The sequence below is a fragment of the Pelecanus crispus genome, chromosome Z (genome assembly GCF_030463565.1).
Source record: "Pelecanus crispus isolate bPelCri1 chromosome Z, bPelCri1.pri, whole genome shotgun sequence".
Lineage (NCBI taxonomy): Eukaryota > Metazoa > Chordata > Aves > Pelecaniformes > Pelecanidae > Pelecanus > Pelecanus crispus.
Window position 1 is genome coordinate 74,957,342 of NC_134676.1, and position 18,807 is coordinate 74,976,148.

General features: G+C 38.8%; 1 protein-coding gene across 1 annotated transcript in view; it reads right to left on the minus strand.

Annotated features, from left to right (window-relative positions):
• Window positions 1-18,807, minus strand: part of LOC104031031 (speract receptor) — a 35,686-nt gene continuing 16,879 nt past the window's right edge. Inside the window, 15 exon segments of the mRNA XM_075727113.1 lie at window positions 1-635; window positions 805-928; window positions 1,456-1,547; window positions 3,919-4,017; window positions 4,927-5,079; window positions 6,209-6,348; window positions 7,707-7,794; window positions 8,603-8,696; window positions 9,550-9,669; window positions 10,644-10,729; window positions 11,652-11,722; window positions 15,258-15,399; window positions 16,566-16,687; window positions 17,556-17,699; window positions 17,967-18,053. Coding sequence (XP_075583228.1) covers window positions 1-635; window positions 805-928; window positions 1,456-1,547; window positions 3,919-4,017; window positions 4,927-5,079; window positions 6,209-6,348; window positions 7,707-7,794; window positions 8,603-8,696; window positions 9,550-9,669; window positions 10,644-10,729; window positions 11,652-11,722; window positions 15,258-15,399; window positions 16,566-16,687; window positions 17,556-17,699; window positions 17,967-18,053 — 2,197 coding nt within the window.

Genomic DNA, 18,807 nt, shown 5'->3' on the forward strand with positions numbered 1-18,807 from the left:
CTATGTAGCTTTCACATCTGAGTGGTCTGCCAAGTAGATCAGGCGTGGAATAGCATATCCCTTCAAGATGTCAACTTTCTGTACTGGTTTTAATTTAGCCCTTCCAATCTGCTGTATCCAATCATTAACTTTTTCCTGGAGTTCTGGCTTTGATATTCCCACCCATGGGTCGATGCGTAAACCCAGGTACTTTTCAGAATTTCCAGGTTCAATCATGTTCAAGGGTGTACCGTTAATTGTCCATGATGGGCAGTCATTGATCGTATACGCATCCTTTGTTGGCTGGATGTAAAAGCCACATTTTTCCCCTTGTGTTTTGGGGCCTGTCAGGTCACAAACGACCTCTAAAATTTCAATATTCTTTTGCATTCCTTCCCACGATCCACTTAGCAATACCAAATCGTCTGCAAATGCCATAGATGTTATCTTCCGCAAACAATGTTGGAACCCACACCCTTCCTCCTCTAATTTACTCAACAAAGGGTCCACAGATAAGTTAAATAGTAACGGGGACATTGGATCACCTTGCTTAACACCTATTTGGATCCCGATAGGATCCGATTGCTCATTCTTCAAGTTAATGCGGGTGGTAATGTTGCTTTCTATTTTTCCTGCCACTGGTGGGAGAGAGATACCTGTGAATAAAGTCTGAGCTAATACATCCACAAGGCCAAAGCGGCGTACTGTCTCTTTTCTTACTTTCTAATTCAGCAGGATGACCTAACAGACTGAAAGCAGGATGGATGCTGGAGTTAGTGAGTGGCTAGTAAGCAGGACTTGAGAGAGGATCACTGGGAAGGACACCTGGTATCAAACTAAATGAAGCTCTGTTGGGGTCTTGAAGAGTCACAGAAGTGCTGGTGACTGCCTTCTGGGTGGCAGAGGCTTTCTTACCTTCAAGCCAGTATGTTGTCATGTCTCCTTTCCCCTAAGGAAGAAAATGAGTCATCATTTGTGTAGTAATCTTCTTATTACAACTCAAAGCAAGTCCCAAAAGGAGACTGATGTGCCTGTTAGCCATTTTACAGACAGGAAAACTGAGACATAAAACTTTTCGTTAAAGGAGTGGCAGAACTATGCATTAAAGCAATTCTTTGAAGTCCCATCCAAAACTGGGTCCAGGAGTATGTTAGTCCTCTTGTGGAACTCTTATGATGATTTATGATGTCTCTGAGTGGCCTTTTTTGATTTTAAGCCATTATGACAAAGTGACGTGCCATGCAGTACTTCTAAGTTTGGCTAAGTCCTTAATCTCTGAATTATCAGGGTTGTCCCATGAATAAGCCATGGAATTGGTCCTGGTTTAAAACTTGAGCCTCTTCTCTTCAGGGAGAGGAAACAGTCTAACCCAAGGACTCTGAGACACACAGGACTGCATGGCTTAAAATTCAGAGACTCCAGAGTACTTCCACACACTCCTCTCTGAAAAGCTGAGTATAAATTTTGGATACGCACCTTGACTTGTAAATTCCCACGGCATACTAACACATACTCTCCAAGCTGCTCCAACAGCTGGTATGCACTTGAACTGCACTGTATTTTAAGAGCTGGAAAGAGAGACAATTGTCATATTAGCGTAACAATTTAAACATTTAAGACAGACCTGTCCCCCTCTGTGTACCAAAGACTTCAAGACTCATTAATAAGCTCCCCCTTGCTTTTTTAATGCCTTTCCTGTCATTCCTCTGTTACTTGAAATGTTTGCACACAAGCTCCAGTATCCTGGCCTCTTTGTGAGGGCATCTCAGGACAAATATGCGGCTGTTAACAGACACTACTCTTCACATCCTGCAGCTAATATTATTTGTCTAGTCTTCGTAGCTGCCTGGCTGGAGTTACCGATGTGCACCTTTTCATCTTGTGCAGAAAACCATACATAGTTCTACCTCCTGGTCAATAAAAAGCCAGGGCTTTGTTTGCACATACAGTTTTCAGCGAAGTCTAAACATTAAAGAAACTGCCATCCTTGCTCTGCCTCCAAGCCTGTAAATAAAAACAGGAGGAAGAGACAGTATTACCATAATTCCACTATTTTCTTTAACAATGTGTTTTTTCCTTAGTTGAGAATTTATCATCACTTAAACTGTCTTGCTTTTTGCAAATGATGGAGGAAGGACGAAGGAGGAGGACAGATAGAACAAATTCTGAATACTCCTACTTTTGCTGGAAGGCAAAATTTTACCAAAATTTGGAAAATTGAAAAAAAAAAAAATCCTGGTTGCAAAAAATTTGCAAAAAAAAATCCATGCATTTTGCTATACAGAATAAATCATTATGCATCTTTGGTTGAAAAAGAGCCAAAATCATAGTAGGACTGGCTAAGATTGTCTTATTGATTTTCCTTATATCAGAAAACAACAGATTTGTAATATCCACCTTTGTTTGTTTGTTTAAATGTTTTTTACTGAAAGTCTCAAAACACTCCCTGTAGACCAGAAAGTCTGAAATATATGTTTCAACATAACCAGATACGTATCTCTGACATATTCTTTCCAGTAGATATGTGATATTTTAACTGGCCATCCTGCCTGGGGACAAGACACTAGCACTCAGATTCCAGCTGATAGCAATTTTAATTTACATTGGTAGTAATTAATTAATCTATTTTAAGGTGATCATCTTAGAGCTAAAACATGTTAATGTAATTTGAGATCCTCAGACGTACATGGCCAGAGAAAGAGGGAGATAAAAGAGAGGCTTAAAAGATAAGAAGCTCTGTCTTTAAGTTTATAGTGTCGATGATCCATGTGAGAAAAGGAGTGACATACAGAACAAAAGATGAAATATGAAGAATAATGGAAGCAGATTTTGAAGGCATTACTTTTAAAGAAGTTCAGATGAGATGATACAAAGAGCCTGAAAAGAGGAGGAGGAGAAGGAAAGGAGTTATCTGGGAGACTGACAGAAGGAAAATGAAGTTATATGTGTTCCACTTAGGCTAGCATTTGCTTTGGAAAAATGTTTAAAACGATGAGAAGGAACGGATCCTGGCTGATTCTCAAATCCCCACACTCACCATTCAAAGCCATCATGTAGGACCACTTCTCTGCCTTTCTGCCTTGTTTTTAGTGGATCATGATAGATGTTGCAAGCATCACTTTTTATCATGAAATTAAACTTGAAAACACCTTGGATTTTGCCTAATCCATTTACAAAGCATTGCAATGTGAGCCATAAGACTATTCAGCTCTGTTTCATGAATGAAGGAAACAAAAACAAGCCATCAAGGTTGTTTGACCTTGAATCACTCCCTCATCTTTTTTTTTTCTTTTTTTTTGTCCCTCCAGTTCTGGTAGATCAGGCTAAAATATTTCAGAAGTTGAGGTTCAAATGCTCATACTGGCTGAAGATAAAGCTTGCTAACTAAACATGCAGCTCTGTTATCTCCTGGGAAGTGAAAGTGAGGGTATCTCCATGATTTAATCTCCAGAGATTTCTGTCTAATCTCTTTGCTGGAGGACACATATATAATCCTCTACACTGGTTAAAGACAGACACAGCTCCCATGGTGTCCTACCATCTCTTGTGTTCTCCATTAGAGGAATTTATCAGTGCAAAAGAGGAGTCATGAAAATATTTTTACTATCAATACAGCTGGGTGCCAGGAAGGAATAGAAACAGTGAACATATTCACTTACCTCTTATTTTATCTGACTCATACCCTTTTCTATTGTAGAGAACTTCAAAGCCATGAAAATTGCTTTCTGAGACTTGGGGAATGAGGGGATCTTGTTACAAAGATTATAGAGAATATCACTGGCATAATTTGCCCATAGGCCAATTGGACACAGAAATCAACACCCTCCTGACAAGAGTTGCAGTCATTTAAACAGAACGGGACTCAAAACTCAGCATAACATTTTTTCAGAACTCATTAAGGGATGGTCAAAACCACATCTGCAGTTTGTTCCTTGTTACCTTCACTGGTAGATTCCATCCTGGAAGCTGTGTTCACAGTATCTCCAAATAAACAATACCGTGGCATTTTGGTCCCAACAACTCCCGCTACAACTGCCCCTGTTAAAGAAAAGGAAACAAGATATTTTGTGGTTTTAAATCACATAATCAGTCATACAGCCTCCTGGCTGCTTCCTACATTACCTTATATCTCATTCATTAACAAGATAAAGACTGAGTGTCAGTATTGTCTTATATGGGTTATACATCTGACTTACAGATGGCTTTCAGAGCCATGGAGGGAATTGCAAAAGGGCCTCCAAGGAGAACAGTGGGGGAAGTGATGATGGGGTGGAGGTAGTGTGAAAGAATTAAGGCACCTGCAGAATCATGTTTCAACACAACAACAGAGTATTTTGAGGGGCAGTGAGATAGGAATGTCGCCAACAGGAGTTGTGCACACAACACTCACTAGTCACATGGAAAAGCAGGGAAAGGAAATAACCTTCTCCTGCTGAAGGCAGAAAATGAGCATTTTGATTCCTTCGTGTCAGCCCCAGGGGATTTAAAATATAGAAGATATGATCTCTTGCTGAGACAATGTAAGCCGCTTAATTTGTAGATGCTGGGCTGCACAGCACATGCCCAACTCTGGCTGTCTATCGAGAAGGAGTTGCAATCACACATCAGCTTAGATCACAGAGCTGGGAGTCTGAGAATGAAGACTAGATCAAAAAGTCAAGAAGCAACTCACTCTTTTGAGAAGAGAACAGCTGAAAAGGACCAGTAACAGAGAAAGAATGGCAGTCCTCACATCAGCAAAGGCACTGGGGCCATGTTTCCAATGTTGTATTCCACATTGTGTTCCCAATACTCCAGGTATCAAATAATTTATTCTGTTGGGATGACCACTATGAGATGTTCCATCCCATGTCAAGAAATGAACTTAATTTTTAATGGAGAGGAAATGCCACTACAGAAACATTTGTTAAACCAGAGGAGGACTCTTTTGCAGCACTCTCAACATACCTGAATGGATTCCTGCTCTTATTTTTAGGAGGGTGTTGGGCTTGTGTGGGATCTTAAAAGTCTTGCAGATGCCCAGAAGGTCTAAAGCCATGCTTGCGATCTCACCGGCATGAAGGATCCCATTCTCTTTGGGTACTCCTGACACCACCATGTCTTAACACAACAATGCAATTGTGTTAACGTTTGGCATTACACACAGATTTACCAAAGGATGCTGCCTAAGTTAGAAGAAAACAAAGCCCTATTCCTTCACATCTGCGGCACAGTTGTGCCTGCTGAGCAGGGAAAGCCAGAAACAAATGAAGGATAGGGCAACAGCTCATGTGTGTAATTACCCTAGCTCTGAAAAATGTTGGATTTTCTTCCTACTTTTCCATCAGATTTATTCCCTCCTACACTTTCTTCCTCCCTCCCTCCATTGAGAGTGCTTGAAGTGGGACAGGTAGTGGGAAAGTGGCTGCTCAATACCTTTTGTCTTTGGGCAGATATTATCGAGACAGTGATTCCCACTAGGTATTGTCCTATGCATTCTGCACTGACTCTTACTGTGTAGGAGAAGAGACAGATCTCTTCAGGATCCCTCAAGTGCATTTGTTCAGGAATTTTATGCTCCAGAATGTGCTCAAACATGCCACAGAAAAAAAGAGTGGGGTTTTTTTTCCACATCTCTTATAGGATTTCCTGTCTGTCTCATCCAAAAATCCTGCTAGAGTCTGCTAGGTTTTTGATGGAATTCAGTTTTAATGATAGCTAATCCCCAGCAGATTCCCATGGCAGCAAACAGAAAGCGATTTTCCTAAAAGTCCAAAAAGAAGAGGCAGCCAAGCCCCTACAGAGTGATAGGAGAGAGAAGGGTGTCACGGTCGTTGCAAAAAAGTCAGAGATAGTAAAGCTTATGGAATGGCATCTATGCTCCTGTGTAGAAGGTAAATTTCCCAGTTGTGTTCCTGTGAAACAGAAGTTGCCAACTGGGATTAATCTGTTGCCAAAGTTTAAAGTAAGACCTTACAGGTCAGAGGAACCAAATAGCAGCGGTAGTTTACTTAACCCATTTGTCCCAACCACAACATTCATCAGTTTTAGAAATGATGAAAGGTATGCAGGAAAATGTTCCTAAAGTTTGCTAGGGCACTGCTAGGACGTCCCCCTAATTGTTTTGTGTGATCTTCCCAGTGGTAATGTTTTCCAAATCTCCTTCATCTGTTCTTCCTTGTCATCAAATCAGTCTTTATCCTGATGAAATACCCATGTCCCATCATTGTCCACAGTTCAAGGAACTTACAGGCATCTCCTATTGTCTCCACCTTATAGACATCATAATTATCTATGATTTCATCAAAAGTGGTATAAAGTTTGTTCAAGAGATCTACCACTTGGTAAGGTGTGCTGCTGCTGGACAGCTGAGTGAAGCCAACAATGTCACTGTTAAAACACAACAAAAAGAACATACTCATCCATTGTCTTAACCATTGCAGATTGGTAATCCTAATAAACACACAGTAATAATTTCTCAGTGGAACTACCTCAACCTTCTTTTTTTCAGTATTTCTTTCACTAAGGATCTTACAGAAGAGTTTTGTCTTCAAACATTTACTTAAAGTGAAAACAGAATCCTTCTATTTAAAAGGACTGTCTGACCTAAGTCGTTTTGCTTACCAACGCAGTAAACCATTTTTTACAGCTAGACTTTAATCTGTGACAGACTAAGTAGTCTTCAGTTCTGGGTTATGTACAAATGAAAAAAGGGAACTTAATATCCATTTATGACAAGTGAAGGCATGCAATTTATATGTTGCTTCATGCAGACATAACAAGTCAAAGACTGTAAATCCATGTGGACTCTAAGGACAGCTGGTGAAGGGTCTGGAGCACAGGCCTTATGAGGAGCAGCTGAGGGAACTGGGATTGTTTAGCCTGGACAAGAGGAGGCTGAGGGGAGACCTTATGGCTCTCTACAACTACCTGAAAGGAGGTTGTAGTGAGGTGCGTGTTGGTCTCTTCTCCCATGTGGTTAGCGATAGGACAAGAGGAAATGGGCTCAAGCTGCGCCAGGGGAGGTTTAGGTTGGTTCTTAGGAAAACTTTCTTCATGGAAAGAGTAGTCAAGCATTGGAAGAGGCTGCCCAGAGAGGTTGTGGAGTCACCATCCCTGGAAGTGTTCAAAAAGCCAGTAGATGTGGCACTTGGGGACATGGTTTAGTGGGCATGGTGGTGTTGGGTTGATGGTTGGACTGATGACCTTAGAGATCCTTTCCAATCTTAATGATTCCTAGTTTTTACTTTCATTAAAAAATAATCCAGCCACCAAGCCAGGAAACATGAAATTGCTACTCTACCCTTAATTGGTTTAGTGGTGGGCTTGGTAATGTTAGGTTAATGGTTGGACTGGATGATCTTAAATGTCTTTTCCAACCTAAACGATTCTATGATTCTATGATTCTATGACATTTCCTTTACACAGCTAAATGCTGGAACTTTACTTTACTTAGGTGTATCTTACGAAACATACATGCATGTGGTGTAACACACATAAAGTGACGTGCTGTTGTGTATTAGAGCTCTACAGTAATCTCATTTTTTATTTAAGTAATTATAATGAAAAATGGAGAGCTGTGAGACTTCTGAAAGACACTGATTTGGAGAGTCAAATGTTGCCACCTGGTACGATTAATGGCAGTTTAGGGTAGAATTCTGTACCCAGTTAGGAGCTTCACCTGCACTAGCAGCCTAGAAGTTTCATCCACAGGAGTCAGTTCTAGTCCTATCTTTCTTTTTGTTTACCTGAAAAAGATGGTGGCACTTAAGTAACTTTGAGCTTGTGCATGTTTTCCCTGCCTGAGATCATCTGCTACTTGCTTCGGCAACATACCTGTTATAGAAAGTAGAATGTTGTTACGCTTTTGCCATGGATAAAAGCACACAATAAACAGAACATGTTGTTTAAAGGTATAAAAGCAATGTTTGTAAATGTGTAATATTCTGAATGTGAAAAGACTCTTTAGCATCAAAATCTGCTCTGCTGTAATGTGAGAATTCACAGTAAATCTCAGTGATAATAAGTCCAGATTTTTCAGATGACCCATAACTTTTAGTTCAAACAAACCAGTATCTATACATTCCAAGTCAGAGTAAGGTTAGATTCTACTAGTGTGACTTGGGATATTACTAACTCCTTCTTTTTCAACTCTTTGCTATTGTTTTCTTCCTGTGTTATGTTTGTTTACTATCTCTTCTTTAATTTTTTTGATCTTCTTTATTTCTCCTGTCTTGCACTTCCACAGCCTTTTCCTTTTTCTCTATGTGTTATACCTGTTCCTTTATCCCTTTTTTCTTGCGGAATTCCAGAAGATACGCTGCCATCAAAAGTCACCTCAGTCCAAAAGCAATTCCCCAATATTTATAACTATACAGAAGGACTGCAAGGCAAGATTAAAGTAAGAGCACTATGGATTCTGGAGTCATAGCTTTCAGATGAGTGCACTGATTTTTAGGGGGGAAATGTAAAAAGCAGATAAGTATCTTTCCAGCTGTGAAAGGAACAAGTATATTAATTAATTGCCAACTAAATGTTATCTACTAAATAATCACCTATCGAAGGGTTTCTGTTTATACAATTAGATAGCTAAAATCAAATTATTATTAAGAAGAATATCCAGTATTTTTGCTATGTAACTTACTATACAACAGACGATCAGTCTTCTGTTTTTCATGCATTAAATCCTGGGTTCTCTCAGAAACCAGTACCTCCAGATGTTTGCTATATTTCTCCATCTAAATAACATAGAGAATTGCCTAAAATAATTGTTTTACTGAAACAGATTCATAGTTGGATAGGATTTAAGCATTTGAATTATTCTGCTTTGAAAACATGAAGATAAGCAAAAGCTCAGGTCTGAGAGCACTATTTTTTTCTTACCAAATCCAAAGATCAGTTTTCTCCCTAGGTAAATTTATGATTCTAGATTTGAGATTGCTGCTTATGTGTAAGAGGGCAGAAGCCAATTCCAGACTTTTCAAAGTCCGTGTAAACATTAGGGGTTGAATCCAATGCAGAGACCAAGCTGCAGACATGGATTAAAATGTTACCAAAACCAAAGGTATCTAAGTCTTAATCTTTTATCAAAAGCTCACAATGGTATCCTGCTATGCTATGCTAAGCTTTTTGCATCCTTGCTCTATGTGAGGCAACAGGCTGTGGAGGCAGGAGTCTCTTTTCTCTGCTGATGGGCTTAAGATACTCTGCTCAAAATGCATCTGTAACCATGTTATTTGTGGCATGCAGGGATTCTATACCCCCAGTACTGTAAGACCACCACTGAACCACTGGGAAAGGGGAATATAGTTTCCTGCGAGTGCATTAAAAACCAAACATTTGACTGAAGAAACAAAATTGTTCAGCCCCAAAGTTGAGAAAGTTAAGAAAAACTGACAGAAATGGAATGAGAAGGAAAGCTGCGTCAAGCAGAACTGCACCTATAATCAGCCCCACCAGGGGTGAATGAATGACTGTGGGTATTTTCATCAAACAAGGAGTATGAGATCAAAAAACAAACCTGAAGGATAGAAGTGAAAGTTATTGCAAGTGAGTAGATTGACTTGGATTGGATCAAAAAACTAAATTTACCAGAGTCATCATCATGTCAACAGGGCTAACTTTATTAGGATTCATCTTGTACAACATTTTCTTGACTTGTTCAAATGTAGGCCTTTGGGCTGGATTATTTTTTCTGCACCTTCTGATTAACTGCAGCAGGGAAAGAGAGTGAGAAAAGCAAACAGCATTTTGTCATTCCAAGCACAGGCAGTGTTTCTAATTAATACTACTATTTTCTCAGTGCACACTGCGCATGTGAAGCCCTAGCTGCAGCTGGTGAAAAGTGGCACAGCTATACTGAGGTCTCCAGACTTCTACAGATTTATGCTGAATGAAGGACATTAGTTCATGAAAATGCTGCTGGGGGGAATCATGAATTAGATGCTCACATTCCTTCTGCCAAACACTGCTTAAGCTCTTGTCTTGTGCTTTAAGACAATGTTACGCTGTTGGAACATACTGTTTTCAGAGGACTTGTCTATACAAAATTCACAAAAGATTAAAAATTCAACTACTTCTTAAAAATGTTAATTCCTGACTAAAATCCAATGCTGCTTATGAGAAGTTTGTTACATTTAGGTTGCTACAAACCACCAAAGGTGAATTATATAGCTCTTAAGCTGAAACAAGGATGCCACAATCTTGTTCTGATTTAATTAGACTGGGAGGGGGGTTTACTTTGTTTTATTAGGCAGTTCGAGGCTACTGAACACATAGACCTTTTGCATGAGAATCAAGCCAAACTCATACTTCACCTGAGTCACATCTTCACTATTTTAAAGTCCTTTGCCAGTAAGATGAATAGATATTACTAATAGAAAATATGTATGGAACTCAACACTTTATAATAAAATGAAAATACACAAAAATCAATGATTGAATATTAAAAATATCACTTGTTACACTGAAAATTTGAGGGGACAACCGAAACTTTCACTTTGTCAGAATGACTGTTTTTTTATTTAAGGATATTAAAGCATTTCATTGTGCCTTGTTTGAGATGTACTTCTTGACTTCTGGGTTGTTTACATTTATCAAAGGTAATACTGCCATAAAACTTCTGTGATATGTCTTAAATTCACTTCAATAAAGAATTTTTGTATACAATATTGTATCTTACTCACCTCTATGTAATCTGTGGGACATGGGCAAGAATTCTCAGCCTTTTCTGAAATTAATTCTGCCAAAGGTGGGCACCAAGAATATTCAGCTGAAAGCACATCATCTTTCTAGAGAAAAAGGGATTAAGCAATGTTGAAACAAGTGGTGAGTTTCTTATACTGCCCACTGAAAATATATCACTATGATCATCATTACTTTTATGATATCTTCCTTATCACTTCCAGATCAGCTTTTCTAAATAAGAGTACTGGAAGGAAAAAAAGGATATAACCCAGTCTAAGCTGGGTGGCCTTGTCTAAAAGCTTTTTCATGGCTGAAAGACTTTACTCTCAGTGTTTATATGAGGTAAACAACTTTTGAAACAAATGAATACCTGTCAAGATATTGGGAAACTTTTAAGAAACCACAAGGCCTATGTTGGTCTATTATCACAAACTGTCAGAAATGGAAGAATGGCAGTTTCAGGTCTTTGTGTTAGAATTCTTGTTAAGCAAATTATTTCAGACAGAACATGGTTACATATCCAGAACATCTGGTTTCAATTCAAGGTGCATTTTTTGTGTTTGCCATGTAGCACTGTTCACAAGACATGTGCAAAGAAGACATTTTCCTCATGGGGAGCAGCTCATTTGCTGTTCTAGCATATTCTTACCACTGCAAGACTCCACTGAAAGGGCCTGTGCATGGCAGGAAAGGGAAGGAACAGCAGGAAAAAAAGGAGGATGTTATGTCATACCTTCCCCTTCCACCTCCCTGCCATTAAGACTCACAGAGCTAACAAAAAGGCAGTTTTGGAGATACATTATTTTTGTCATACATTCTTCTTCAAAGTCTTGAAGGGAAGGCTGGTAGATGCATGAGGAAGCCCTGATTGCAAGTTCCATTGGAACTGAACTTGCACACACAAAATCAAGAGGAAAATGCATGCTCAAAAAATAAATCAAAGGTGCAGTTACTCAGAGTTTGGTTTGTATCTTCAGCTGAAACAGAATCAAAGTTGTCATGCAAACTTCAAAGTTCACCTTTACTTACTGGCATAGGGTCACTTCTTGTGGCAATTTCTAGTAAAATGATGGCATAACTGCAGAATAAAAGCAAACCAAAGTCTTAATGAAATAACAGTTAATGGAGTCAGTGATTTCTTCTTTCCATGATTTCTTATTCTTCCCCATTTTATGACTGAAAGACCAGTATCCCAAAAGGAAGGATGGCAACAGTGCTGCTATCTGTTACTACGCTGTGTTTTCAGAGACCTGTCACTGATCATTTCATAGCAGTCTCCTCTCACAGTTATTAGTCTCAGAGATGAAGCATTTGAGCTTGATAGACAGTAAAGTAATTTTCTCTGGAAGAACTAATGGAATCCAGAGGGGGTGGTAAGAGGGACTTACATGATACCTACCAATTAAACATATAGGAGCAGGTTCATCAGGATCATCAGCTAGAGGAGTGGCTTCTTTTCAGCATAGATCACTGTTCTGGAAAATCTCCATAAAGTCAATGATGAGACACAGTGTCCGGAGTAGATCTTTTATGGCAAGCATTTTTGCTCATTCTTTCTGAACTATATTTTCATCATCATCTTCTTCCTTACATGAACCAAGGTCAAACACATTCATCAAGGGTCAAGAATGGAAAAAATGGGTAACAACTCGGTGTTCAGTCTCCTTATTGAACTCACTAGAGATCTTTTAGAACAGTGATCTCTAAGAAGCCAGCACCTCCTCCAGCCAGCAATCCTGAGAAAGATGCTCTTGCCACTTCATGTATTGAAACTGTGTAATAATTAATTCCCCCTATGCATCTCTCCTGGATAACATTTATTTTTATGGGAATATTGGTTTGCAATCTATTGTATTGCTAATCGTTGCTCTGTTCTGTAAGGCATTCTAGCTGTATAATGGGGTATGTCTACCTATCTTTCAGTCCACTTGTGGACCACCACTGGCAAATAAAATAATGCATATAAAACATGCTGAATAATGTAGAAATTAATCTGATGAGATTTTTATGTTAATTTTCAGGTGGTTTGGTAGTAGAAAGGAATACCAGTCCTCGTGAGACAGCAAAGCTGAAACAGACTTTCAAGGAGAGTAATTAGATGATGGTAACTCCAATAAAGTGGTATTGATTTCATTCAGCTTCAGCAGCACTGCTCAGAGAAGTCCTAACATAGTGGACAGTGAAATTCACGTAATAATTACAAATCAAGAGGAACCAATCTAGGAGAAACTGTGACTGGAAACAGCCTCTTCAGCTCAAACAGGAGCTGCTTTCAAGCTCCTGTTCTCATTTCCATCTTAGCTTTCCCATCTGACCAACACACTCCCTGCAGAACTTCAAAAGCAAGTGGTTCATCTGTAAGAGCACACAAAATTACAAGTCCCACTCCTGCAGTTTCTACTCATTTTTTATTTGGGACATACCTTCAGGAATATTAATGGAATTTTTGCACAGATAAAAACTGAGGATTTCAATACTGGGACACTGCTCCCTGGCCAGCAAGCCCATATACATGTATCAGGAAGCCTTAGCACCTGTTCATATCATCAAACACAAATTGTGTTAAAATGCAGGTTCTGAAGAAGCTCAGTTAAAAAGACAACCCTTTTAATGCTACAGGGTACATGTCTATCTTTCTTCCCTGACTGCATGTTGGTCTTCTCCCTTTTCTAATTTCACTTCTTACTGTTTTTTCCTTTTTACCATGAAAGGATTAACTGCAGTACAACAAAAGACCTGGCTTTTGCAGACACAGGGACTGACAGCAAGACAGATTCAGCAAGCATTCACTGAATCTGTCAAAACTTTATTGTAGTCACCTACGATATGTGCAAATGAGCTCTTAGCACTATTTTAAGGGGAGTCCTTGGCAAGAAATGGCTTCAGGAGGTCAGGTTGCCTGCAAAGTCAAGTAATGATATCTAACCTGAACAGTGGCAAAGTGTGAACCAGATAAGCACCAGGGAAACATTTTCTGGAAAGCATTTTGGCTGTGGGGCAATGATGAGCTGCAATGCATAAGACAATCCTAAAACTACTGCTTAGTTGGAGCACAGTACTTTCTAAGACCAGTCCATGTTGAAAAACTAAAGACCGACACAGGACAAATGACAATAGCCAGAAATATCAACACAGTGACAAACTGCCTTTAGCTGAGCTATTTTGAAACAAATTCTAAGTGCATGTTTAAGCCTATAGATATAAATACTACTGAGACCTCAAATTCTTGCTTACATAATCTGATAGAATGGTTTACAATTAATAATGTTGTAGCACATTGCATATGCAAACATTTCTTTACAAGGGAATAATGTGCATTAATCCAGTAAATCTTATATATAAAATCATGTGTTCAGTCCATCTAATTTTTAATTAATCCTAATTGGAAAAAGGGGAAGACTTAAACAACATTCTCTGTTTCCACAACTAAATTTTCAATAAAATCCCCATAACAGTCACTTAAGGCAGTAAGCATTTGTTGTGGTCTACTCCAGGCCAGAGTAAAACTCAGAGCTTTTGGTAAAATGCAATAATAGCTACTCTTTGGTAAATGTTGTTAATAAACAGTGCTAATAACCATGCCTTCTTCCGCTCAACTGTGTTGTACTATCAGCATTTCAATCTCTAATTTAATTCCAGTTCTTTACATTCTGCTAGCTACCAAAGTCACCAGGAAATAGAATACTTCTGATGGGCTGGGAATATGGCAAGAAAAAGTAAGAGAAAAGGGCCACAAAACATCTTGTAGTACCAGTCTGCATTCTCCCCTTTCAAATGCTTTCAGCAAACTACTAGAAATAAGCAGACAGAGGAAGTATCATTGTTATGAAATAGAATACACCAAGACAACAGTGATTTTTCCTACTTAATAGAGAAAATTCATGCGAGAATCAAAAAATATAGGTTTTTTTTTTAAAAAAAATAGTTCAATGACTTTTTCATTGGATTATTATTCCTGAAAATTCAGCTTATCTGAAAAGTGGTTGGATAGAAGGTATCCATCACTGGCGAGGCTAAACCTGATAGCTAAATAAGCCATTGCAAAGTGATCTCCTATAAAGGCTTTCAAGAGGAATGGGATGGAGCTATTCACTAGTGCATCCATTTCCTTTTCCTAGCTCTATTTTTATTCTGCAAACCAAATATTGCCACTGTGTGTATGCAGCAAAATACTGTATTGACACTAATTATAGAATTATGGGATGCATACGTGCATTATGACATCCTGGAAAATTGATGCTATTAATTTTTAAGGTATTGCCATTATTGAAAATAATCTACTTTTTCATAAGAAACAGCAGCAAAAAAGGGTTACTAGACAATAGCAGATCTTTATACCTTTTTTATCTACCAGTCCAGAGTAACTCCTTATGAATCATTAGATCAACTCTGCATTTATGTAATGTCAGTGAATGCACTATTTGGTTATCTACCTTGAAAGAGAAGACCCTGTGATATCTATGTTGTTCTGTATTGCAGGATCAATCCTTTTTAAAATACAATCAAGTGTATACCTGGGGTGACCACAGAATTACACTGAGCCTAATTGTGATTAAAGAATACTCAATTTGAGGTGAGATTATTAAGTGCAAGAAACAGGAAAAGTTAACTACCTGTAGACATCTGTCATAGAATTGGGTTCAAAGTCTGAAAGGGAATGGATTTCAGGAGCTGTGTAAATCTGTATCAAATGCTGCTGGTATGAGCCTGACCCCTCAGGAGAGTCGTCTTTTCTGTATGACTGCAAACCATAATCTAATACAGAAGAAAAGAGGAAGCAAACTATTTAGTGGGTACTTCTCTGAAACACATGCATTAGTAGACAGTAACACAACTAGTCTAAAGGAATTAATTTTCCCTATTTGCAATACAGATCTTAATCTAAAAATAGTATGTGTCTGGTGGTCTTGTCCCTCTAAACCAATTGCAAATATAGGATCTGGAAACCAAGTATTTGGGTGAGACTGCATGACAGCAGGGAAGTTGAACTACATGGTCCCTTCCAATCAGAATTATTTTATGATTTTATAAAATTATATTCAGAGAATAGGCTCACTTCAGCACAAGAGTTAGCATGCAAATGCAGGTTTCTGTTCTAGTTGTCCCCGATCCTTATCTGTGGCAGCAGGTTGCCAGAGTAATTACAAGTTCGACAGCCTAGAACTACTGAAAATCAGATGGTGGGCTTTACCTGCACACCACTAGCTTCAGAACAAAGGTAGTGTAAATGTGAAACACCTTTGCAGCTGTACCTTTAGCCTAACATAGAAGAGATTCTCAGCATGTGACTCAGCATCAGAGTGCAGGAAAAAACAACTGACTTCAGTTTTCTTTCTCATATAAACAGAACTCTGCTGAGTGTATAGGAAGGCAGGATGCAGTTGTCTGGTTTTGTCCAGAGTGACCTCTAATTAAGAAGGTCCTAGAGCTTAATTCTTTATGTTGGGTCCCCACAGGCCATCTTCCCATACCAAAAGCAGACCAGACCTGTAGCTCTCTCTTGGAGAATACAATTCAGTTTTGTGTACAGGACTGCAAAGTTCTGAGTTGAGTCTGCTTTTCTGCATGAAACTATCTTGTGTTTACCAATCAGTCAGCATTATTCCATGTCTTTACAGCATTGTCCATGGCTCAGGTTTTCTCTCTGTTCCAAAGCTAAGAATGAGACGGAGTTTCTGCTCAGACTGATATTGATAGACTCCATCATTTGTGGGATCTGATGTGTGCATTAACACATTACATTACTTGACGTGATAATATAACATGAAACTTGCTTCAGCATGGGGCACTTCTAGTGAAGGCTGGTATAGTAAGCATTCCCATATGAAACTGAGGTGCTTGGGAGGAGTGTTGAATGTGAAATCTATATGCACTAGTGGGTTAGCTGGACAGTTTTGAAATTTTGTTTATCTTATCTTTACCTGCAATTTTACAAACCCATCGGTCATCTATCACACAGTTACTAGACTTCAACCGTCCATGATACATTTTGCGGTGGTGAAGATAGGCCATTCCTTGCGCAATATCAGTAGCAAAAGAAAACCTAAAAGACAAAATCAATGTGCTAATATTTCCACTAAACCTTCACTCAAGAGAGGCTCTAAAGCCTACTGAAGTTGACAGAAAACCTCCCTATGACTGCAATAGCTTTCAATTTGTGTCCCCATGCTCATTTTTCCAAAACACTTAATGTCGGTTGCGGAAAGCCCTTAACTCCCACTCATTTGTCTGAGTCCACAGGCCTTTAGCCTCCTTTAAGACAACTGAGTTTCTTCTAGAAATTCCCAGTACCTTTGTATCCTTGAGAATGCTTTCAAATGTTTACAAGAGAAACAATTCTTCATTAACTTTCTCACTTTATTTGGTGGGTTTCCTCCCTTACAACCTTTTTCTTTGCTGAAGGCAAACATAAGGCAGAAGTAGAAAGAGTGTGCCAAGATTATTCTCAAAAAACACCACCATTGCCTTTGTGGAAGTTTCATTGACTATGCAAGCTCATTTTCTGTATTGGTAAATATAATAAAGTGTTTGTAGGCATGTTAATCTTTTCACCAATATGTCTTCACAGACAGAGATGCAGTGATTTTTAATTAAATGGAGATGCCCAAGATGTTTGGGAATAAAATGAAGTTACAAAGGAAAAAAGGTTTAAGAACAGTTTTGCAGTATTACTAAAGGTGGGTTGAAAAGTCATTGGCTTAACATGACCAATGCTAAACATATGATTGCTGAAAAATCCAGAAGACAGGCTGGACTGGATACTTGAATTCTCTTTCTTTCTTTTTTCTTCATTCTCTCCATATCACAGTGCAGGCCTGTCTATCCAAGGACTTTATCTAAAATTAACATCTTGTCCTAAACAGCTCATAGCACAGTTTGTGTCATTTAGCTTTTCAAAAGTTTTTTTCTACCTGAAGCCCCAGTTCAAAGGAATGTCTTCATTGAGGAGAACATCACTCAGGCTGCCTTTGGGGCAGTACTCTGTCACAATGGCAACATTTGGCACTTCTATACAACCTCCAATGAATTTGCAGAGATTGGGATGGTCCAGTTCCCTGTGAAAATCAACAGAAATCACAGTACATCAGCAATTTTCATGGATGTCCTTCCTGCTTTTTGTAGGGTAACTGGAAAACCAAGTGCCTTTTCTGAAAATGTAGAGAGAAAAGTAAAACAGGCATAAGGAGATTTTGATCTGGTGTCAAAGCAAAGTTTGAAAGAAAGAGGAGTATGAATTTACAGTCACATTTGGACAGATTGTAACCCCTAAAGAACCAATGTAAAAATGGAACAACATACACTTCTCAGTTTTCACTTCTTACCTCACTTGCTTTACTTCTTTACGTATGGATTTGGACAGTGTGAATGTCTTCTTCATTATTTTTTTTATGGCTACTGTTCTACCATCACTGAAACAGAATGAACACAAGAGTTTTAGGCCAACTTCATATGACAGCTGGACTACAAAAAAGGACTGGATATTTTTTCTACAGTGGGCAGCTTCATATCTCTAGAGATGAGGCACAGAATTTAAGCATGTCCATATGTGGATGTAAATCTCAATCTGAGTACATGACAGGTGACAGGGCCCTGTTTCTATAAGGGAAGCACTAGTGATTATATTCAAACATCCTTGATCTGTGGATGACATTTGGAACGTGACAGTGTTAGAGTCAGTTGAGGCAGCTGGATGATGGAGTAGCAGCAAAGGAAATGTCAGAGCTAGTGAAACATACAGAAACACCCCTGCTATCCTTTCCTTCTGTCTGCTGTTTTGGAGATCCACCACTGACATTTAACATCCTTTTGTTCTCATGGGATGGAGCATTCTCAGCAATGAAGCAGCTGAGTTTGAAAGAGCAAAGCAATTTTCCTTGGAAGAGTAAAGGAATCCAGTGGAGATACATGCAGGAATTTAAGTGATACCCACCACATAAATACAGAGTACAGGGTCAGTGGTGTAGCAAATGTAGGTGCTTCACCAATGAGACTGAATGACCCATTCTTACATCTTTCACTCTTGATGAATGTGTTTGACCTTGATTCATCTGAGGAAGATGATGATGATGAAAATGTCATCATTCAGAAAGAAGCAGCAAAAATGCTTACTGTAAAAGATCTATGCAGGACACAGTGTCTCATCAATGAAGTGGCTGTGATTTT